This window comes from Rhipicephalus sanguineus, chromosome 3, assembly GCF_013339695.2.
Source record: "Rhipicephalus sanguineus isolate Rsan-2018 chromosome 3, BIME_Rsan_1.4, whole genome shotgun sequence".
Classification (NCBI taxonomy): domain Eukaryota; kingdom Metazoa; phylum Arthropoda; class Arachnida; order Ixodida; family Ixodidae; genus Rhipicephalus; species Rhipicephalus sanguineus.
Window position 1 is genome coordinate 188,561,962 of NC_051178.1, and position 24,998 is coordinate 188,586,959.

The following is a 24,998-nucleotide window of genomic DNA, read 5'->3' on the forward strand; positions in this document are numbered from 1 at the left end:
AAGAGATACTAAAAGAGAACATTAAAATACAGGAATTCAACCTTCAGCTGTATTTGTGAAATAGCGTTCCGCAATGAAAAAACCTCGCACTTCCCGTGTTCAATGGATTGGCAAGCAAGAAAAGACACCTGTACAAAAGAAGTACGTGCGCAAGTGGCAACGCCACTTTGAAGTAGCCGCACCTGCTCCGCGTGGCGTCATATATTCTTACGGCGCATGTTGCCAGACGTCGTTGCCTTTTCGCAAGTCTCATAAGCGCTAAAGTATATTTTATAAACGTTCCCAACACATGGCGTTTCAAAAACTTTGCTCACGTTGGTCACGTTTCCCCGTTTTAGAATTGGATGCGCGAAGCTTCGCGTTAGCGTTTTTTGTCGCCATTGCGCATGCGTCATACGCTAGCCTCTGGGGTACGTACGTTACATTGCGAAAATAGCTTACGCAACCTCTACTAACCCCATTCTAAAACTCTATTGTCGCGCTATGAACTTAACGACATTGCATAACACACATAAAATGAACGGATCTTGTTAACGTTCAACTTCACTGTTCAAATGTCGTGGTGTCTATATCACAGCTATATAATCGCCGCCGTCATGACTCATTGGTACGTTGTTTTAACTCGCCAGTGATGAATGTCCTATCAGAAAAGCCGCATCAGGCGTTGGTTCTAGTGACGTTAAGTTGTAGAGCGTGACGTCACATTTAGGGAGGGCAGAAAGAAAAGAAAATTGAGAGGAGCAGTAAAGGGCAGAAAAAAATTGGCCGCGTATCTGCGTGCTTCGCTGCAAATGTCGTCTAAAGACGATAGAAGAGCGCTGCATGAGATATGGACGCCATCTGGCAATACGTCGGCAAACATGAGTGCTGTGTTGCGGGCTGGTAGTCCCGGCGCAGCGGCAGGCGAAGACCGGCGGGGACGCCGGCCAGCCCAAACACGCTGTTTGGCGCGATGCGCCGAAGGAGAAGAAACGTCCGCACTCAACGAGTACTCTCCACAAACTCTCTTATTTACACGTCGCCTGGGTAAAACAGGAATGCCAGAGCGGCGCCCCCTGTCATTCGTACAATGCAATACTGAACCGAAACCGAAACACAACATGAGCTTGTGCAGGGGGCACGGAGGAAGACAAGTTTCAGCGCAGTCGCATTTTCAGCGCGCCTTAAGAAACTAGGGTTGTAACATGGTAGGGCGAGTAGGGCCAGAAGGACCGTCACGACGAAAACCTGCCTCCTCAGTCGTATTCGCCTGGAACGTTGGTGTGGCTTCGCGTTCCCTCCTCCGCTCCTGGCCTTTCCACAAAGCTACTGCCTAAGTACGAAGGCCCCTACCGCGTCCTACGTCAAGCATCCCCAGGTAACTATATTATTGAGCCTGTTCAATCATCTACGGACCGCCGTCGTCGCGGCCGCCAGACTGTTCACGTCGATCGACTGAAGCCGCATTATGACCCACCAGTTGTACCTGTTCCTTAGGTCGCCAGGATGGCTCCTTTTCCGCGGGGGAGTGATTTGTAACATGGTAGGGCGCAGACAAGAACGCCTGCGAAAGAAGAAGACGAAGACGGTTGTTGTTGGCGCTCGCGCTTGCTCGGCTTGGACCGCTGATCGCTTCAGCTGTGACAATCTTTTAATAAACGCGTTACTGTCTCAACGTTAAACGCATACCATCAATGTCTTTAAAATTGCGTATCTATGTATTTTCTATTAAAGGAACACACCACCTAATACTTACCTAATGAGGTATTAATTGGCATGGGTATAATTAGCAACATACTAATTAACGTGGTCATATTTATCATTGTGTTAATTAGCGCGCTCTTAATTAGCAAGACCCTCTCTCTGTTCCGTTCTCTTTCTCTCTTTCATTCTTTCCTATCTCTTCCGTTTATCTGTACTGTGCTTCTCTCTCGTTTTCTTCAGAACACACTCATAGAAGAAATGGCTACATCGCACATCCATCGTGTCAACCTCAGTGGGTGTGCTGCAGCCACAGGACTTATTATCCACCAAATTACTAGGTGATACAGAAAAAATCTACTATAGCTGTCCTTATTGCTCGAATGTATACGTCGCCAAGAGCAAACTATCTTACAGCCAATCCTATAGTATGAAGAAGAGGACGAAGAGAGCAGTTCTCTGGTCACGCGAACCGGCGGAACGGAGAGCTTAGACAAATCCGCTGTTTGTAAATAAATTGACAACTCAATCATTGGATTGAGGTTGAATTAAATTAATGTTGTCATTATAATAGCGGATTGCCAACACAGCCTACGTTAACCGTCATATTAGCTAACACCAGAAGGTGCAAACCAGTGCGGGTAGTATGCGAATAAATATGGTAGCTGAATTCGGTCAGAAGTTATCGTCGTCGACATTGCTGCGGATGACATTAAGAAATTAGATGGGAGGGGCTCAGGGAGACATGGTGTTTGAAAGATGTGACTTCGAACGAAGCATGGACAGTGATCCGGCAGCGTTTCGCGTTGTGCTTGAACTATGTGCTTGAACTTAAGTTGCAAAAAAAAAAAAAAAAATCTTTATTTCAGAAAACCGTCTGTTTCCTATGAGGAGATGGCTGTCAGACGGTGCCTGTCACCACTTCCTCTTTGCGTTTGATGGCCCAGAGTTGGACGTGCAGGCTTGCGTTCGTTAGGATTCTCTCCCGCGGCTTCACTCGACAGTGACTGTCCTAACAGGTGTATGGTGGGAGAGAGTCCTTGCATCCGCAGACGATGTCGTCCAGGGTGCCGGTCTGTTTTTTGTACATCGCACCTGATTGGTGCACGGGATGATATATATTATATACAGACGCGGCGCAGTGTGGAAATAAAATGCGAACGTTCTTGCCTTCTCTTTTCACTCTGTCGTATTTGTTTACTGGCATAAAGCTGGCACTCGGGACTCGCTCCCGCTTCCAAACACGCGTCTCCTCCTTTCCTATATCCATCATCGTCCGACAAAGACAGGGCATTTGTCGTCGTGCACTTGCGGTTGTCGTTGCGATTGGGTCCCAATTAACATCGTGTTCGAGTAGTTCAGCTTATTTTTCCACATTAATATAATTCGGTCGCTCTGCCCTAAGTTCGATACTGTTTATACACTGAACTCCGACTGTGTCACGTACACGATATAGGAGCGCTATCAAGTGCCTTGGCGCCCGCCTTCTCGCCCTCTATCTTGTACTACGTTTAACGATTTTTACCTATTTCGATGTGGCCCCCACCGTCGTCGCCTCCTTTTTTTCTGGGCCACCGCCGCGGCTTCGCGTATAAATGCGCCGCTTTGTTGCTCTCGCTCTCGGAATGAGAGGGAGAGGTGCAAGCGACACACACACGCGGAGATTATATAGTTTCAGGTTTCGCTTGTAGGTCGTCGTCGTCAATTCCTGCGCAAAGCCGCCGCAGAGCCGTCCGTATTCTTCTTCTTTTAGTCCGATCTGTTGGCTGGAAGGGCCGTTTCGTGCTCTCCTCTCCCTTCGCCAAAGAGCGAGTTCTCTCAAGGGTCATTGCGTATGCCGAAGACGTGCCCTCCCCGTACTGTTGTACTTGCCTTCTTTTTTTTTTCTTTGTTCGTTCGGAATCGTACGGAATCTGGGGCCAATTTCTATCGTTTACCGCTCGGGTCGTGTGTGGAGCCCGTGCGGAACGCATTCCCTCCTCCGTTTCTCTCCTTCCCACCTAATCTTCGGCGTCTGGCGACATCGTCGTCTTCTTGTTCGTTTGTCGCCGCCGACGTCGTCTGGGCAGAGGAGTATGTGCATATAGTAGGTTAGTAGGGTGGCGGGAGGACGACGCGCAGCAGATTTCTCTGCCCCCCAGCAAAGAAGTGTCGAGGGCTTGCAGTGTGTACACCTCTTGCTTGTGTGGGCGACGCGAAGACGCCGTTGAGTGGTCGTGTGGTCGCCGTTCTTCTCCGAGGCGTTGGTCGTCGGTGCTCTCCGCCGCTTTGGATGTGTATGTGCGTCGCACAGTGTGTGTGGGTGCGCGCGTGCCGGCTGGATTGAGTGTGCGCAGCAGGTGGCGCCTCGCTGAGGAGTGTTTTGGGTGGCAGGTGGGTGCTATCGCTTTCTCGTTTTCCTTTTTTAGTTATGCAAAACTTTCTTCGGTTTTTCCATCACCTTACGCAAGCCGCATGCTCCCATGACTAGCGTGAAGGTGAAATAAAGGGGGGGGGGGGGGGGAAGGGGGATCTATCTAGCGACGTTGAAAGAGGCCCCTCAAGCACACAGGATAGCGATCGTCCTGTGTGCATCTTTCTTCCATGTCTTATTCTCGCTGTTAAAATGTATTCAAGTCCTTCAGGACTTCAGGACTTTCTGACGCTGTAAACCAAAGGTGGTGACTTGGTATCTGATAGTATAGAGGCAGCGTAGCGTCGCCGCAACGACACAAAAGCATGTGCATACGTATGGCTAACTTGACAGCTATGTGTGTCCCCGCAGCATCCTATCTCAATAGATCTGCTGGGAAACAGGCTATCTGGCATTGCAGAGTGCACCGTCGCGGTCACCGCGTCGCAATATACAGTAGAACTCCTCTGCAACAAAGTAAGAAGTTAACTTTACGTACTGGCTATATTGCGAACTTTACGGTGTTCGACCATTACAACGAAGTGGTCTGTATAACAAACTATAGTGAAGTTGCCGAGTTCTTTGTTATGAAGAAATTTGACTACTCTGCATGTAAACAAGAAACCCTTTTATCGCGCATTCGTTAGAACAACTGGCTTCGGTACCAGAGGTTCAGAGTTTAGAACCCGCCTTCGGGTCATCTTTATTAATTTAATGCTTATCTGGTACACATATGCGCCGACCCGACTTCACTCGCATGAATGGGCGCGCGCACATTCACATGTGTGTGTGTGTGTGTTGCGAATCACTGAAGTGTCTACAACGTGTTCGTAAGGCATTACGTGCAATTAATCATCTGCACACTCTGTTGATGCTGTTGCTGCTGCTGATGATTAATTATGCCCGAGCGCTTTGTAATGGATGGACCTTTAAACCATCCATTCGTTGTGCGATTCGGATGGTGCGACGTCCGGTGCGATGTAACACTTCTGCCACGCAATTTTCCATGTGTTAACGCGAATGCTCGCACTACATGACACATACAAAGTTTTTTTTTTCTCGAAAACAGTTTCAAACACTGTGCTCTGTGGTAACACCCGCTTGCCACGCAGAAGACGTGGATTCCGGCTCGGAGCCGTGATTTTTATTATTTGCTTCTTTTTGCGATTTTTCGCCGATTTTTTGCTCACAACTAAAGACACCGACGCCGCAATTTTTTGCGAAACGAGCTCTTTAATTAACGCTCTCGCGTTAATAAATCAGAGACTTGTGTTGATTCTAAAAATGTGCATAGCAAGTATCCAGTGTGCAGAACGGCTGTTTGACGGGATTAATTGACCGCCCAAAAAGTATATAGTGCGAAGAGGTGGTCGCTCGCTCGCTCCTTCTCAAAGGAAGGAGCGACCGTCTACAGACCAGCCGTGACACAACCATGAAATGTAACACAGAGAAAGAGGGCGAGCAATATCCAAAACCTTTTGTGTATTCTATAGCTTAGCACATGGGCTATATAGAGTTCATCGAGGAGTCTAGCTTATCGTATTTCCTCTTCCAAGTGGTACTGCTCGCAAGAATAAACGTTCGGCTCTATCTATATATTCAAGGAAGGCTGATGTCTGGTGCAGATACGAATGCCTCCGAGTTTAAGTTAAAAAAAGAATAATAATAACGCAACGCACGCTGTACCGTGAGCTGCCGTACAATCTAACCTATAGCTGGATCGAGGCCGTATGTGTGCGGTAATCTTTTATATGGTTGGCTCGCGAACAAAGGGGACGCGATTCTCAGTCGTCTAGTTAGGTTGCGTTTTTATCTCCCGGGTCACGCTCGCGCTTTTAATTTGATCCGGTTTAGGTCGCTGGTGTCGAGGCACCACTCAGTCGGCTGCTTCTTATTATTTTTTCTTTCGTCGCTGATTTCGCTAAGTGCTCGACTGTCGGAGCAGTTGCAAGAGTAATCTAACGACCATCAGCTTGTAATTGTTCGACAGTGAGAAAAGATAGATGAACTTGTGGGCACGTCGTTCCAGAGAACGTTTAGGCGCCTGCTTACGCTCAGTGGCTGAGCACTTTGTGTCGATTTTCGAAAGGAGTCGATAACCTGCAGAGCGAAGTATTTGGGCTAAGTGCTTCGGTGCCCCAAATTATAAGAAGAAAAATCAAACCAAGAAGCGTAAATCGGATGACACGTAACACGGTGTGCATCACATTTGCTCACGTTACACTCAAAAAGAAAAAAAAAGAGTCACTGCAGTTTGTCTCTCTTCAGCGCTCCTTTAGACCTTTCTGAAAAGGCAGAATCAGTAACTAAGTCAACTTTTCTGCATGTTGACTCCGAATGGCTCTCGAAGAGTCGTGAAAGATCGGCACTCCTGTGCAGTGACGCCGTGTGGAGCACTCATCCGCGCAAGTTTTGTTTGTTTGTTTTTTGACCAGGTCACCATTTGACGTTGGTGCTGTTTGTTCATCACGTATAAAGCATATGTCATTGTAATTTGTATAAGCGGTCGCATCTACCGCGTTTCTCTGTAGCTTATTCTCTTTCCTTGAGATCTTTTGCGACTGCTGGGATTTGAATATGTTTCAGCTCGTACCAGAAACTGAGAAAATCGTGGCGCTATGTACAAATAAGGCGCGACTTGGCCTCGAGACAAGTGGGTGCATGCGGCAGTCTGTCGCAAAACCTTTCTCTCGTCCGTAATAGCGCTTTCCGTGTGAAGGCATGTGCGATTCAAGTGCTGTTTCAAGATCATCGTGTACGACAAAATGAAATTAAGTGAGGTACATTTACGCAGTTAAACCTTTAGATAATAACAAAGTCGGTAAAATCGGCAATTTACTTCTCTATATATCAAAACTTCGTTAAATTGAAGTTCGACCTTTTAAGCAACCTACACTGTAAACCACTTTGCACCCTTAAGGGGGTTTCAAGCAAGCAAAACACCCTTTTGCCTAACCAAAATTTGCAAAAATTAGGATGTAAGGGTGCTTTCCTTCCCCAGAACAGCCTTTAGGGGGTAATGCTCTAACTAAACACCCTTTAGGAGTTAAGGGTGTTATGTGTTATCGAGACACCCATGGCCCATACCACAGCGTGCCAGATGATAACTGGGACTCGCTGATTAAAATGTCGTTGGATCGTCGGCGAGTTTAGATTGAAAGATATGTCTCTTTTAGGGCTATCTACAAGCTTACCATAAATTTACGCCTATTCTCTTAATGTTTATTGTTCATTTATACGGAACAGAAATATCTCCACCGGCACTGAACGGCGGCTTAAGATACTATGGCTATATATACCAGATGGTCAGTGTAAGGCTGTGTAGCACAAGCGCTCCGTCCATGTGGTATTTTACAACTCTTTGTTGTGTGTGCGGTGTAGCGCGTGCGTACACCTTCTATGCTGATGTCATCTATAATTGCATGTTCTCTGACTGGTAGATTTTTTTTTTCACATTTTTCAGTTATAAGGGTGTTTAGGCCATTGGAAACACCCTATGGTATGGGTGTTTTGATACGTGAAAACACCCTTTTCCTAGGGTGTAAGGGTGTTAGTTATAGACACGGCAAAACACCCTTAAGGGTGTAAAGTGGTTTACTGTGTATAGTCGTCAAAGGTGTGCTTTTTTTTTTTAAGCCGGGAAGTGCCGGAAGAATGTTTCAATAATACGGACTTTTGATGCTGCGCCAGCGAAGAAGTCCTCTTCGGCCGAACGTCACGCGTGAACCCGAAAAAGAAAATACATGTCCAACGCACTCTGGTAATATAGGATAAGCGTTCTCGAAAAATTGCTTGCAACTCAATTCCATATGAACAATTGCCCCAGCAGAAGTCGAAATTTATCACCTGAGTCTTTCTCTGGGGCAGCACTGAAATTTCGTTACATTGAAATCAGGGTAAATATGCTTCGATATACTGAGGTTCAGAATACGCCGGCTCTGTGGACATGAAGTTGTGAAATGTGAAATACTTTGTTATCTCGAGGGTTTCGTTGTATTGAATTTCGTTATGTCGAGGCTTAACTGTACACGAAATACTGTTTCGCACTGGAAGTGCGGCTCAGACATCATGCGGTTGAGATAAAGGATGCGCTGTAGTTTTCTGCGAAATGACAAGTGTGTGTGCCTCCATGCGTTCTCCCATTGTCGCTGTCATCGCTTAATTTTGTTTTGTTTTTTTCTCTCTCGTTATCTCTCCCCAACAGTGCCCTGCTCGAGTACTGCAAACCTGGCCTGTTCCCGCACTGGAGGACGCTGGGTACATCGGCCAGGTGAGTTCCCATCGTCATGTGCGTGTCGTATTACGTGACGTAATATACTGTTCTTATCAATTCGAGCTTCGCTGTGCTGTTATAGAGCTACCATATAATAGGTTTAACGGCAGTTCCGATTAATCCGCTGTGTTTTAGTGAATGTGATAATAGAAGCGAGTGGACTCTGTGGATGCCGCGCTGTATATATATCGTATAGGTGCGCCATGCACGGCCGTTCGATAAAGTGGCTTTCACGGCGTTGGGGAAAAGCGGATATGGGATTTCAACAATTTGACAGTCAGCGATATTGAAAGATGGCGCGATCGCATTAATATGGTATGTTCCAGTGACGTGCGTGCTAATAGCGCAATTGCCTGTGCAAGGAGCATCGCTGTTTCATCTTTGCCCCTTCATTAATGTCTCGAAGCACTCCGTCAACTGCATACGCTATAGCGCTAAAGCATGAGGGTGGCATAGTGATTGCTTGAACGGAAGGTGTGCGTAAATTCTGCCTTATATATAGTTGGCTGATTAGCAAAGTTTTCACGCTTGTCTGTTGTTTGTTTCTTCAACGTGGAATATTAGCCGCTTTATGCTAGTGAAACGGCTGTCGTGGTTATTTTAATATATAACAGTATAGTCTGTCTGTATAAAAAGAGTTGTGAAGTAGCGATCGTGCGTATTAAATATTTAGAAGCATTGACGAGGTCTTGCTTACAAATTTCTTTCTTAGCTATATCTGAGCGGCGTTTTACAAGACTGTGACCGACTCTTCTTCTCCTTTCTTATGTCCATATCACAAACGAACTACGACAAAAACTAAAGTTTATGATCATTCGACATCAAAAGCGAACTATAAAGGTTAAGGGCGCACAGGTGCATATAGCGTGTTCACCCCATGACACTTTTCACAACACCCTCGTACAATGCTGGCCGTAAGGCAGGCTTCTTGCAGAAATTTAACGGAATTTACAATTACGATTGTTGAACTGCTCCCTACGGTGACGTAATCTTACCGGCCGAGTTGTGACAGGAATTTCCAACGTGAGACCCAGCTAACCGAACCCAAAAACAAAGGTGCGTTCGTCGCGCACTAAATGAGCCGGTAAGGGAATTTTCGCGATACAACGTGCTGTGGCGTGCGCACAGTTATGTGCGCCGCGTCGCACGCCATTAGTGGCGAACGGGACAGTCGGCCCATTCTTCTGCGCCGATCCTATGAGCTGATACCCAGCAGCCGCTTCGCGGCTCGGTTCTTTTGTGATGCGTGGGGGCCCTGTCGGTGAAACAAAAGGTTCGTCGCGCGGTGCGGAAGCACCCGAGAGCGAAAATAGTGCGACGAGTGAGAGCTTGTTCTTTCGTCGCTTGACAAGAAGCACACGGCCGTGTGTTCCCGCGCATTCGCTTTCGGTGGTCTCGCTTTCAGCGTCAATATGGCCTGTGCAACAGCGGAAGCGGAAGTGGCTTAAGAAATGTCGGGTTGAGAACGCTTCCCCGCGTCGTTCGAACACGGTCAGAGTCCTGTGTATCCTTAGCGTTCAGCGCAGAGACTCGTGTACACGGGACAAGAAGGGATCGAGATACGCCGCGTTAACTCTCAACAATCTACGCCAAACGCTAAGGATATATGTCTTACCGACAATGCCAGAGCTCAACCCTTGCCAAGTCCCCTGTATGCCTCTTCACGCCGCATGCAGTAGAATGATGTTCTTGACCACCGTCACGTTTCACAGCGAATTCGAACTCCGCCCCGCTTGTGTTTCCAAGCGAATCCTATATAGACAACGTGGCGGTATTTCACAGCGTCCACAATAGCACCGCAGGACAGATTCTCTGGTGTTTAGGTTTAATGATCAATCAATCAATCAATCAATCAATCAATCAATCAATCAATCAATCAATCAATCAATCAATCAATCAATCAATCAATCAATTCTTTGTTTCGGTTTTTCCGTACAAGAACCTAGCGATAGGGAGGACCCGTATACAACGACCGCCCATATACTTGCTGACAGAACGCACATCATTGTCGTGTAACATTCAGTGTTACTTTCTGCGCCGCATAATGTGACATATATTGTACTGTATTGAGAAGAATTTATGAATGGCGCGAAAATAATACACCGCGTCTGATCGCCCACATAACTGTATAGCATGCCCAACCGCGGCTTGCGCTATGAGTGATCTGGATGCTCTGTACGCTCTAACTATTCTTCCCAAAGAGACTTTACCAGAATCACCTAATCGAGGATAGTCTTTATGCAAAAGAAATTATTGAAGAATTTACACCGAAGCGACATAACGAAGACTGATCAGGGGTCCTTCAGACTTTTGTGCATTGTGCATTAAAACGGTGCCATAACGTATTAATAAATTATACAGTATTATTCAATTATGCATGTGCCATAACAATACGGCCACTCAGTCTTACCGTGGGAAGTAGCCAGAACATTAGAAAACGAAAGGCACATGACGATGGTCGAGGTGGCCCTGGCGTTCCCGCACCGTGCAGCTCGTCGTTGTCGTTAATATTGACAGCGCCTGCACTCGCGTCCATAGTTAATTGGCGGTTGATGAAGAAGGATCGTGCGCAGCCAGGAGAACTGCCGGGTGGCCATGGAGAAGGCGCGCGAGGAGTTCGGCGTCCCGCTCATCCTGACGCCCGAGGACCTGGCGAGCTCCAACTTGGACGAGCTGTCCGGCATGACCTACCTCTCCTACTTCATCAACGAGGACAGCCCCGGGTACAAGGCCACGCTGCGGTGGATCCAGACGAGGCTGCCGCACCTCCGCATCTCAAACTTCACCGTACGTCGTCGCTTCTCAATCATTATCCTGCGGACGTTTGTTCGTGTATTACTGTATCCCCACAAATCCCAACGTTCGGTACATTGATTGCCCGTGCCTCAGAAGGGCTATCGAAGAAGCTGGAAACGTTGCGCAAGTAGTCTTTTGACACTCTGGGGCGCGAAATAAACACGGATAAAGGAACACAATGAGGAGGGCATTCCTTCGTCCGTGTTCAGTTTGCGCGAAAAAGCTTTATTGAAGTGTGTATGAACCTTCACCAACTAGCTCAAACCAAGATACTGTGGGTAGCTGTGTAGCCAAATTATTAATCAATCACTGCAATAAGTAAGCTTAAACTTTATTTTAATAGTTCCTATATAGGGAAGGGGTACAATCTCATTTGGTGCAAAAAAAAAAAGTGCTTAGGCTTTGTAGATGATATAAGTAAGTCAAATTGTCGGCTGAGACCGTGGAGAAGTTGTAAAAAGCTCCTTGGTTAACTCATTGTACTACTCTCAGTGGACATTCACGCCGGTTTCTGGAAAACAGTAAAACTTCAACGAGAGCACGGAGAGCGAGTTTATTTGGATCAGTTTTGTTACGTTTCCGTAATAAGTGTAAATAAGTGTACTATCGCATGGGCCATGATACACATGTCAGAGTACAAGCACATGCTGCCACGTGATAATATTGCCAAATCGGCGACGTCACATTAACGTCATTAATATCGAATTTCACGCGCCAAATTCGAAAGGCATAAATGTAGCCTGCGTATTGCTTACTCATGTACAGCCGTCATTTTTATGAAAGGGAACACGCGAGCGCATGGCAAATAGCCTCGTACGAGTCGTACCGCACATGTGGCGCGCCGCAGTGGCGAAATGTGAAAATAAAAGGAGAGAGCGGAGCCATTCCTTCTATTGCCTGCACCCCTTCTTGCAGTTTTCCTTCTTTTTTATCTCTTTATTTTGATGTTGTAGCAAGGATCCGAAGCTGTTATAACAAGAATCTTTATCGAAAACAATATTTGTTCACTGAAATACCTCAACAGAAGATGGATATCGAAAAGAAAACGTAAAATAAAGACAAACACATTCATGACGGGAAGTCTAAGGTTTGATGAAAACTCGTCTGGCGAGGAAAAATCATGGTTGAAGAAAACGTACACTCGCCAACTAAAATAGAACACAGAAGTACAGTATTGACGTTTCGGCGCCCAATACAGGTGAATTGTTCACAATACAATACAGGCCTAATATAAGTGCCTTGTTGTGGACAAGGTACCTGTATTGGGCGCCGAAACGTCAATACTGTTGTTTCGTGTTCTATTTTAGTTGGCGAGTGTACGTTATCTTCAACCATTCGTGACGAGAGTGACGGAAGGAACGACACCACTCCCTCCTTTTATTTTCACGTTTCGCCACTGCGCCGCGCCGCATGTGCGGTACGAGGCTATCTGCCACGCGCTCGCGTGTTCCCTTTCATAAAAATGACGGCTGTACAACGGCACTTTCTTTTAGGAACGCGGATACATATCTGTATGCGGTTTTCGTGTGTTTCCGAATTTATTTGAATTGTTATGATCGGCCTGCCTGGCTTGGCGCCGCTTTGACGCATGAGACGTTGCGGCTAAGACTACCCTGATTTCTTCCGGGTCAGCTGTTCCAGAGATGCCCCGAGAGCGGCGACAACACGAAGGTCGTTCGTCTATTATTCTCAGGTTGTCTGCGCCCCTCGTAAAACCCTTTGGGCACGCCTGACCGACTGACGGATTGGGAAGAGTTGTTGGCCGTCGAGGCGGCTTGCTTTGTCGTCAAGGTGCCCCGGACAAAGGACGCAGCGTCTGGGAACCGTCTGCGGATGCATTTCCCACGTTCTCCGTGGCGCCTTGTTGCCGCTGTTTCCAGAATTCGTGGTCTGCCTCGCGCATACCCATCATTGCAACAGACTACGAAATTGACTTCCACGTAAGACTCAACGTCTTCGTGCTGTGCCGTGTGTGCGCGGTGGGCAGTGTTTTTCCCTCGCCATGGGACGAACTGGACGTGCCTCTTTCTCCTTTCGTGGGTTGGGAAGGAGGCGGCGTTTCACCTTCCCCTTTTGGGGGCGGAGGTGAAGATGGAAATTTTCATTGGACTGTCCTGGCCTCCATTGTTTTTTCCTACAGGGAACCCTGGGAAGACCAGGACATAAAATGCGAGCGCCGATGCGCTCCCGACAAGCTCTCACAAGTTTTCTCAAGCTGTCACAAGCTACGAGAAGCTCCCCTCGAGAGCTTCCATGATGCTAACCCCATCATGTAGCAACACGCTACCTGTAAATATGTAATAAACGTTACTGTTAACAGCTCCGGGCTCCTCTCCTCGACATCTCCCCGGGACTCTGGCTGGCTCCGGTCATCTGGGCAGAACCCCGACTACATCAGAATACTATATGTAGATAGCTTTCCCAGCTACATCGGAATTTAAGTGCATGCAGGATTTCAGTGGAAATGGTACGGTAAACCTGGCTATCTCGCGATCTGCTTTGGAAAATATGTACATTCAATTTCGCGGAAAATCAATTCTGCGGAATCCCGCAAAGTGGAGAGGAAGGGTTATGTGAAATGGAACATGCTTAAAATATTGTGCCAAAACAATAATGCTTGCTTCTTTGCTTCTTTTTACGCTTACTTTCATAATTCCTCGATGAAACACTGCGTATTTGTCGTTCCGCCAGGGGCGTAGCCAGAAATTTTTTTCGGGGGGGTTCAACCATATACTTTATGTATGTTCGTGCGTGCTTTGTATGTGCGCCTGTATATATACGCAAGCAGAACTGAAAAATTTCAGGAGTGCTGTTTCTTGGGCGAGTTGGAAATTCATACTTGGAAGGGTAGCGCTAGTAGACACGGACTAGAGGAAGACACACGGACACACAGACGGAAGCGCTCTAGCAACTCTAGTCCGTGTCTACTAGCGCTACCCTTCCAAGTATGAAAAATTTCGGAGGGGGGGGGGGGGGTTGAACCCCCCCCCCCCCCTGGCTACGCCCCTGCGTTCCGCCTACGCTGGCCACGTGGGTGTTCTATTTCACGCACCCGTGCGCGCACAGAATCGCGTCTATACGGAAACAGTCGTGGGCGCGCTACTGTGCGCTCGCTGTGATAGTTATATTGTTTGCTCGGTTTGATTCTTTGTTCAAAGCAAACGCGGCTGTTCAATTGTGCCAACAAAAAATTTGCGGGGATCAGCTTTTTTCATCGGGATTCGCGCCGAACAAAAACCTCCATATGTATTGGCTGAACGCTCAAACAGCGAGCTACGTTGGCCGCACCCTGCGCATCTGCTCCGATGAAAGCAGAGACGTGGTTGTGTTTGTTTTTCGCATCACGTGCATAGAGCGCTTTCCGTTGCATGCCCGCGACATTGCTTTGTCTTTTTAATCAAACTCGATGCGAATGGAATATTACAGCACCAATTGCAGTTCGGTGCAGTGTGGCGAAACATACGGGTCGCAGAGTTTATCTGTGATACTGCATCGCAGTTGTGTGAACGGATGTCGGGCTGGTTTAACACAGCCCATCGGGTGAGAACCATTTTAAATGCATGTATATGTGTCCGTGGCTCTTGACCTTGGATGGCACATGGCGACCAGTCACATTCATTGCAAGATAAGCGCTGTCCTGCCTTGACCACGGATGTTTATAAAGGCGTCATGAACCAACCCTCGTGCTTGGTGAAAAAAAAAAAAAACACATCCTGCCGAAAGCAGACACTGGACAGATCTGCCAAATCTTGCAGTCGTGCGCGGCAAGGAGAGTAATCACAGGCGGAGCACGAAGTTGCCATTTTCTCAGCCGCCCTCTTTTCATACAGAGGCCCGTGTTCACGTGGAGTTGCCGGCGCCTGCTGTTTGACGTCAAACAACCGATAGCGTGTTATTGGCCAATTAAGAGCGGCGTTTGGATCATATACGCTTCTTGCCACGGGTACCAGCTCGTGCCGGAGCCGCGCTCCATAGTCTGCTAACATTACACAGTAGCCACACTAGCGCGCACACGAATCACAACGGGAGGAAGCGATCGCGATCACGCGCGCTGACTCAAGTTCTTTTCCCCGTGGCATCCCTCCCTCATCCAGCCCATTCGTAGGGACGAGATGAAAGAGAAAGCGTTTAAGGCGTGTGACAAATCCCTGTAACACCGCTTGCTCTTGACGGATTCGAGAAATTTTTGCGGCAATAAGTGATTCGTGAGGCAATAAAATCCGGTCATTCGATGATTGCTTGGAAAAGTGGTTCATATATCCCCTTTAAAAAAATTCTAGAGTGGAAGCTCTCGCAACGGCTCACCGGCAAAAGTGCCGCGACATATTGAGGCTTCGTACGGAAACCAGTAACACAAAGACATACGTTGAGCAGTGTCTGTCAGGAAAAGTTTTCCATATTAAACTAACGTATATTAAACTAACCGCGCTAACGTTTTATCGTGCCCCTCCTAAAATGGCGGGGAAATTTTGTTCTTGACATGTGGCATATAACGCTGCATTTAGTTCTAGATACGTAGTATATAATGCTGGCCGGAATGAGCCTCGCATATACACAAACTTTCAAATTTCGATCACAACAATGATATATTGTGGGGTACGTCTCTCGCGCTCAAGTAACAAAGGACACGGTTCACTGTAGTGCAAACCAACCCAGGTGAAAATTTCCTGCTGGTTTTCTGCTGGTTTGTGCTGGTTTCTGGTGGAACCAGCAGGACAGCTGCTGGTTTCCTGCTGGTTGTACTGGTTCCAGCAGGATGCTTACTGGTCCTCTGCTGGTTCCAGCAGGGTGCTTGCTGGTTTTATGCTGGTCCCAGCAAGCATCCTGCTGACTGTACTGGTTCCAGCAGGATGCCTACTGGTTTCGTGTACTGGTTCCAGCAAGATACTGGTTTTCTCCTAGGATGCTGCTGGAACCATCAGGTAACCTGCTGGTTTTCAGTTGGCTTGAACTGGTTCTAGCAATGCACGTGAAATCGGTGTGAATTAACAGCTGCAAATCCCCTTTCAAGCATCGTTTTCAGCTAGAAATCGCTCTGGCTTGGAATTTTTCATTCCAAGCTGGCTGGAAATAAGAACCATTCCTAGCTTGAAAGGGCATTTTCAGAGTCGGGAAGTCATATTTTCATCTGGAAATTTTTCCAGTTTCATTTGGGAAATAATGTGCTAGCAGAAAATTTTCCTCTCTTGAAGTACAAAAACAACTCCAGCTGCATAACAGTGCGCTATAAACAAGTGACGTACATATCATGGTGTGCATTCATAAGATCGTAATCTTCATCACACTGTACAGAGTGCACATTTTACAACAGAGATCTAAAGTGCCCCGTACGACAGGGTTACAAAAAATATCGCCGGAAAAAAAAAAACGCACTTTTATTCGACCTTTCCTGTAGATGTGCGTCCGACCGACACGGCTCATCTTGCTAATGTAAACGCCCAACTAAAGTTTGGTCATACTTAACCGTTGCGCAAACAGGTAGTGTTCACGGCGCAGCGGTTACTTCCCTACGAAAAGGAGCTTCTTGTTATGAACATTCACCATTCTCAGCTGCCACGATCGGACAGCAGCGAACTGAAGCGAACACTGCCGTAAAGAACGCGGCATTGCTAAGTGAGGTCTTTTTTGTTGACATCTCAGTAGCATTAGTCTCGTATCTTTTCTTGATGTTTTTCGACGCTATTGCTAAATAGTGACCAACTTTATAATATAAATACTACGTTCTGAAAAGGTTGTATTTTTTATTTACGTGTAACAGCATTACAATGGTGGCCAATACACCGTATAAATTATCATGACATCGCGTAGCGCCGTAGCTTCGTACAGCACATGACGGCTAGTCGTGATAAACGTTGGTCGTGATGCCTTCTTTGCATGTGTGTGCTCGCTAGTGCAGCGAAGTAGCGAGTTTACTAGCAGAACCTGTGCGGCATTAATTAACATGTAATAGTTTTTGTTCAGTTTCATCTGTGGAAAGTGTAACGAGTCAATAGCAGCATATCTGAGTGGTTTTTTGGTGCTGTACTATGCGGCGTCTTGACAGTGCCGATCGAGGGACACCGATTTCCTCAGCTCTCATTCTTCCATTTGTCGGTAAGTGTTGCACTTATATATTTCAAATATGTAGCGAACGTTTGTCCCGACCGCTTCTTCATTGCACCTTGATGTAGTACGCGATGTATATATGCGCGAAGCACACATACCGGTTTGTGTAAGGAGTCTTTGTCTGCGTGCAACAAAAATAATTAACATTGTTGCGCATATGGACGAAAACAACGAAGACCAGTGATCGTGCGTGCCGCTCCGAGCCGGCTGCTCCTGAGCTCACCTTCACGACGTAACAAACGGCCCCTTCTATCCTTAACGGCCGCAAGCGTAACAATATGTTTAAATCTACTTTGTTGAGGGAATTAATGGCTATGCAAAAGTTAGATGTCTGCAGTCGTGATCTGCATGGGCAATCAAACCTTTTATTTTGTTACAGATTGCCTGCGCGTCACTCGGGTGCCTTCAACAACACAAACACCACTGCTGTGGATCAAGGCCTCCTGCGGATCTCTGTCCAAAAAGATTCAAAATGTCAATCGCAAACTGAAGCCGGCAAAATGAACTATTTCAAGTGTATACAAAGATTTTTCAGATGAAATATATTACTTCAAATAGACCTTTTTGTGTTATACGTGTTCTTAATGGGATTTTGAAAAAGCTACATCAATGGAACTACAAGCTCTTGAGGGGAGCCAACTGCGCTGGAACCAGCAGCTACTGGTTCCGTGGCCTGCTGGTTCCATCACCTACTGGTTCCATCGCCTGCTGGTTCCATCGCCTACTGGTTCCATCACCTACTGGTTCCATCACCTACTGGTTCCATCACCTACTGGTTCCAGCAGCTGCTGGGAATGTGCTAATAAACCATCACTACTGGAACCAGTAGCGAACCAGCAGGAAAATTTCACCTGGGAACAAAAGAACACTTATTTGCATCTTTTAAGATAGTAAGCCCTCTAGCCGAATTATAAAAATTAATATGGCATGCCAATGTAGCACACTGCGGAATCGACGATGCTCGACTACCACGACGACAGGATATTGAGCGGCTAAAGTTCGCCCGGTCAGGTCTCACGAACGCAGGTGCATTCACGAGAACGGGAAAGAGTCGGCGGGATCGTCCTAGCCAATGTCTTAGCCAGAAATTTACATCGGGGGAGGGGAGTGGTCCGACTCCCATTTAGGTATGTTCGTGAAAAATGTAAAGATGTCGGGGGGGGGGGGTGTTCGAACCCCCCCATAACCCACTTCCTGGCTGCACCAGTGGTCCCAGCGGAGCTCCTCAACGCGCGCGCCAGAGTCGACCGCGCTCAACCCGCTCCAAGGTCCCAAGGGTACAGTGTCTGGAATATAAAAGAGGAATGAGAGCCGTCCCTCATGACCCCGCGCGCATCCTCGCCGTCAGGTAGCGCCACCGCAGAAACACTGCCCGTGTCCCGCGGGAAAGTCCGCCTACAGGACACGTGAAACCCACGAGGTGAAAACACCTTACCAGGAGATGCGAGCATTAATCACAAGATTTATGTTGTGTACCTCACTCTTGATGCACACAGTTAGACCTGCTTGACTCTTCCCCCAGTCATATAGCGAGAAACCCATGCCTCTCCTTAATTCTTTGAGAGTACATATTTAAAATCATTTCATTCCACATCATACTCTACTTTTTATGGGTATAGCTGTCCATGGTGTCATATTAGCTTCCATTGTTATAACTACTGCTTGCTTCTCATGGCCTCATATGGGCTTTTTAATTCCCTTGCAACTTTTCTATTTTAGAGTGACTGGAATGATGGACTGGCCTTGTGCTCCTTAGTGCATTCACTTGGTGCTTCTGTAGAGGATTTTGAGCACCTGAGCAGGGATCGATCACAGTGGGAGTCAAACTTGCAAAAGGGTAAGTTTGTATTGCACGTTCATATATCGCACTTGCTAACAATAATAGCGAAAGTTGGGCTAGTTGGTGGTTCATGCTTGGGATGTAAAAACAGCGCAAAACAGCGCGGTGTCATCTCTTCCTCTGTCCTTGTCTATATCTTGCGCTGTTTTTACATCCCAAGCACTTGCTAACATCCGTGTTTTTTTTTTCCACAACAGTTTACTTAATGTGGAGGCTAAATACAATGCCTGAAGAGCCACATCATAAGACCGAATCAGTTTCAGACTTTATTAATGATGTTCAAACTCATCATGTTGTCAGTTTGAAAGATCCATAGCATGACGTCTAGAAAGGAGTCACTGTCTCATTGTTATTTTTTGTTATTTCATGCACCCCCTAGCCCTCGAGAATAAGGCACCTTGTAAGGCTGTAGTGCTATTTGCAAACCACAGTCGCTTGTATTTTACAGCAAATTTGCTGTCTATGCCTATGTGAACTCCTAATCTGTATGTGCCACAGAAATTGGGCAAGATCTACTACTCACCACTGGTCCACTAAAAATGAAGAAATCATTATTGCCTCTTTGGCGCTTGCTGTTTGGCCAGATTAGTCCTTGCACCATTACGCCACATATCATCATATTATTAGTTTTCAGCATAGTTCGGCAAAAGTTTTGGAACTCACTCAGACTCACTCAAGGAATATATTTTGCTGTGAGAGCTCACTCGGACTCAGATTCACTGAAATTTTCCTCAATCAAACTCACTCGGACTCAGACTCACTAAACGTTTTCTCAACCGGACTCACTCAGACTAAAACTCACCAACATTTTGCTCAGCCGGACTCACTCAGACTCATGGCTTGACTTGAGCCTGAGTGAGCCTGAGTGAGTCGACTCATGAGTCCGCTGGCATTAAGTGAGCTATTCCGATCATGGTGTAAATGCTCTTGAATGCCAATATCTCAAATAATGGGTGCTCTACGATACACCTTTGGGTCTTGCATGCGCACCTTCAAATACTAGATTTCAGGGGTTTCAATCTAGTAAGAACGTTTTAGATGCGAAGCATCTTTTAGCTGAGCTCGAACTGATGGTGGTGTGCGGCGTGACCACCCTTACTGCGCATGCGCAAACCCTCTCTACACACCTCCTCCCCTTCCCACTTCCCCTCTCCCCTCCCCCTCCCCCTCTGAAACGCGGGCTCGACATGCCGAAACGCTGCTTCGCATCGCCCCTCTCCTGCACAACGCCGCGATGAGCACCAGCGCATATGCGTCCCCTCCCCCTCTCTTTCCTCTCCTATGCTCCCCCCCTCGCGCGCCTGACGACCGCATTCCCCGCTCGCCCTGTGAGAATTAACGGCAATGCTAGAGGGAAGACACGACGCGCGTAGCGTTCCTCTTCGCGTTCCACGACGCGAGGTCGGTAGCATGCCCAACGGCCAATGGAACGTGATCGTGCAAGTGCTCCGGCTTCGCATCGCCTCATGGTCCCATTTAGCGGGAGATGGTGTAATTTTTTTATGAAATATGCGACTCACACGACATATTTCTATTAAGAAAGTCCCGTGAAAGAGTTGGGAGGTCATGGCACCTCCTCCCCCCCCCCCCCCCCCCACTCACTCAGGCCTCTGATCATATAAACATTGAGGTGGTGCATGAACGCTCGTGCGTTGAGGTGTGTACGTGGGAATAGATCTGAGTATAAACGTAAGCCGACATAAGGCTGATAGTAATGCAGATAGCTGAATGGATAGGATCATAGGTCGGCAATTGATGGCGGAGCTCACTCAGACTCACTCATGAAATATATTTTGCGTTTAGGGCTTACTCAGACTCACACTCGCCAATATTTTCCTCAACCGGACTCACTCGGGCCCACACTCAGCAAAATATTACTCACCTGGACTCACTCTGACTCAGACTCACAGCTTGATCTGAGTCTGAGTGAGTGTGAGTGAGTCGACTCATGAGTGAGTTTGCCGACCTATGGTTTCCAGGCAGCTTACTTTAGATTTCGCTGCCATGGCTACAAGCCAATACTTCTGCCTACGTGGCTACTCAATATGTGAATTCCTTTTTATCCAATAAGGTGATATGTTTTTGGTATCAATATTAGTGCCCTCTTCATGCCATGCATTTAGCAATACGGGATGTAAAGGTAGACACTCCTTGAAATGTGCGTTTTTCATGTCTAGAATTTGATGCAACCAAGCTAGAAGTTCTGGGTAAGATATGGTGGGCTGGAGTGGGATGAGAAGTCATCAAACATGGAATGTCACTGGAGCTAATGTTTTAACAGGGCGACCTGTCTTCATCTCAAGCAGCAACTGCTTTCCTTAGCAGCATTCTTGCGCTTGCCTAGCTCACTCTTTCCCATCCTCAACGGGGGGAGAAACAGGAGGAGGAGGAGAAGGTAGTGCACAGAGAAGAATAACTGTCGTCTTGGTCCTTAACAAGCTTAATCTTCTCTTCCTCCACTATTAAGGATGAGGAAAAGGTGGGCTACAAATGAAAACCAGTCTCATCAAAATTTTGGCTTTTGTGATATTCATTGTTTGGTGACACTTCATCACTAAAATTTGATGGAAATTCTTCTAAATACTTCTGCAAGCATACTTAATAGTGTATCTTAGAAACCCAAGTCATATTTTGTTGCACACATATGCACTTTCTCAAAACAGTAGACTCTAATAAATGGAAGCTGAAGAGGCCAGGAAAATATGTTCTGTTTAACAGGAGTGCCATTTACTGAGAGGTGAACAGAGGTGCAGAATTCAACTACAGTACCAATCATATTAGAGGTAGTTGTTTCAATTAAGCAACAATTCTGTTTAAGAGATGTCCGTTTACTGAGAATCTACTGTACTTACATTGTGCACACAATACATGCACTTATTGAACAGTTGCAAATGTGTGACAGAAGCTTGTGCCGACACTGTGCTTTTACTTTTGAGCACATGCTAGCAATAAGCTAGCATGCACCGATGGTGCACAGGCTTTCGCAAAATGTTTATACATAGAAATGTATGAACATTTCAACAAGGAAGGATTATAAGAAGGTTTATACAAATGTTTGCATGGGGGCCAGTTTTTAGTAAAAATTCGACTTTCTTCTTATATACTGGATGCATCATGCAATGTAGCACCATGTGACATTTTCATGTGTTATTACGATTTGCTGATGTGAGGAACATAAATGAGATGCAAAATAGTGCAGACTTCTTTAAGATAAATGAGAAGAAATCTCTACCCTCTCTTCGTCTTGTTGTAAGTTTGTTTCACAAGTTTGTGTTGTAGGTGCACATCGAAAACTAAAGTACCTAAACAGTTCAACTTACTTGAAAGGTTAGCTTAACAGAGTTTATGCAGAAGGAGCCTTCTGGATCACTGAAAATATTGCGCTAATAACTAACAAGATCCTGCGGGCTACACTGAGACCTTTTTCTGCGGCCATGGACTTTGGCCTTTTCTATCCAAACTGACTGAACACATTCCCTGCACACAGGTATCAATGGCGGCAAGTACCTAGGCGTGGATCCCCTACTGACAGCCAAGGAGCTAGCAGACCCTGAAGTACAGCCATTAGGTGTCATGGCATACGTAGCTAGGTTCCAAGGCATCTCACCAAAAAGGAGGCCCCGGGATAAGCTCACCGTCACGGGCACCGACCTGAATAATGTTCACGTCAACAAACCGGTCAGTACTGTACACATTCGAAGACTTGCATTGAAATCATTTATTATAACACCTAGGAGGAGTACTAATAGGCAAGAGAGTGCCTCAGGTTGTTTACCATACCAACTTCTCTATGAACCAGTTTCAGTTTCATTTTCAATCAGGTGTACTTGTAGTTTAGCCGCAACTCAAAAAGTCGTCGCGTAGGAGCAGGCAATGTGACATTTTGGCACTCGCTCTGGTCATTTGATACGTTGCTACTCGTCACTTAGGGTATTTGAGATTTTCAAGTAATCTTTCAATGGTTTAAAGGTTCAAAACATTCACAGAGCTGTAAAGTGAAAAGTAAAGAATGTCATGTTAATTGTCTTTTACTAATCTAACAATTGTATTTTGGTGATCCAGCTGCACAAATCATTTATCTCCTTAATTATTTCTGAATAAAAAGAAGTTCCCAAATTACCGATTTTTCTTTAGATGTCTATGCATTCTAAACAATGTTTTGTTGGAGAGCATATTGAAAAAATTTTAAGTTTTTAGCAGAAAGTTGGTTTCCCTGCATGGCCTGCACTGCACTTTGCCTTTGTTATTGCAGTTGTAAATAGCATTGTTGTATTGTAGCACTTGCTCAGGTCACCTTTGTCAAAAGAAATTTGGACATTTTGCCGTGGATAGCATAAGCTGTAGTCCATGCTGGTGGGCACGTGAAATGTACGGATGTGCTGAGCTCATCTATGTGAGGTAACAGGATCATGTAACGTCTACTCATGCAGGCTCACTTCAAGGTGCACATAAAGGAAGGCAAAGTGGACCTGAGGCAAGTTCGAGCCGAAGTTCGAGGTCCGTCACTCACTCCCGTCGAGTGCAAGCTTCAACTGAACCAGAACGGGGGTTCGGGCACATTTGTTCCTGTTGAAATAGGAATGCATGCAGTGAGTACAGTTATTTTATTTGTATTGTGTTTCTGCAAGATCCCAACTTGGTCATGTGCTTTCTCCTAAGCAAGGTTGCACTTTGCTTTAGGGATGTTCATGCAAGCTACATTTTTACAATGTCACTCTTTGAAATTTGCAAGCAGTTAATGTTGCTTGATTTAAGGTCTTTCAGAACCTAGTGACGTCAAACTTATTTTCGACATAGCGTACAGGAGGTATCGTTAGGAGCTTGTTCTGTAGCGTCTGAAATATATAGCAACATCGGACAATTAAATCCTGGTCATCATTGCACAAGTTATTGTCTCACAAATCTTGGTGGTTCAGGTGCAATGGATTTTTGTGTGCTGAACAGTCAGCTAAGGGAATTATGCTTTTAATCTGATCCGACTTTTTTTCCTCCTGTTCTTTCTCTGGCCATTCAACAGCTAAGTGTGTACTGTGAAGGAGAACTGGTAACTGGCTGCCCTATGCACGTCCGTGTTCATCCGGATATCTCACGGATTCTCTTCTCTGGCATCGACCCTTGCGCCCTTGGATCTTTGGTTGAAGTACTGGTGAGTGATGCTCCCGAGCATATTTTAAGTTGATTACAAACATCTTTGTTATTTTTATCAGCTGTGTTCAGCTTTTATTTCAGCGCTCTCAAGGAGTTCCTTGCACTGCCTGAATGAATCATGATTCTTGTTATCAAACTGCAGCTTTTGTCTCCTAATTAGCATTGCAGCCATGTCTGCATTCATCTGTCGAGGGCTGTTGCATCTTAGACCACAGTTTTTTCTGTGGATACGATTGTTCTGTATAATGAATTTCTTATGCTGATCAAGACAATATCTGCGGCCAGGCCTTGTGTGTGGGTAGGTTTATGACTTGGGCATTTCATATATGGGCAATGCACTCAGTTATTGACTGGCTGAACATATTGATTGCACCAAGCTCCACAAGCTTCCGGAAAGAAAATGCCTGGTGATAGGTATCAGAATTTTCTTTTTTTTCCCAAAAGAGAAACTATGGGTTTTGTTTGACATTTCATTCGCTCAGTACGAAAGAACCAAACGTTGGGCAACTTGATATTCCATATTTGCAGAAGCAGTGCAAACAACTAAGATAAAGAGAGGAGCAGACCGGCACTGCTGTCTTCGTCTTGTTTGCGCTGTTTTTGCAAACATGAAAAACTCAGATATCGTAGGACCTGTGCAGGAACCTTATTCTGCACGACCATCAATCGAAAGGCCCAGATTATGTGAAATAGTTTACTTGATGTTCCACAAAATGCCAGGAAAATCCGACTTTTTATTGTAACTGCAATATTAGACTGCTGGC

The 24,998-nt window shown here is 46.2% G+C and overlaps 1 protein-coding gene across 1 annotated transcript in view; it reads left to right on the forward strand.

Annotated features, from left to right (window-relative positions):
* The first annotated feature begins 596 nt into the window (after window positions 1-596).
* LOC119387868 (filamin-C) overlaps window positions 597-24,998 on the forward strand; it is an 82,399-nt gene continuing 57,997 nt past the window's right edge. The window contains exons 1-7 of the mRNA XM_037655422.2: window positions 597-607; window positions 8,277-8,342; window positions 10,919-11,132; window positions 18,966-19,083; window positions 22,574-22,764; window positions 23,517-23,675; window positions 24,104-24,232. Coding sequence (XP_037511350.2) covers window positions 597-607; window positions 8,277-8,342; window positions 10,919-11,132; window positions 18,966-19,083; window positions 22,574-22,764; window positions 23,517-23,675; window positions 24,104-24,232 — 888 coding nt within the window. The remainder of the gene's footprint in view (window positions 608-8,276; window positions 8,343-10,918; window positions 11,133-18,965; window positions 19,084-22,573; window positions 22,765-23,516; window positions 23,676-24,103; window positions 24,233-24,998) is intronic.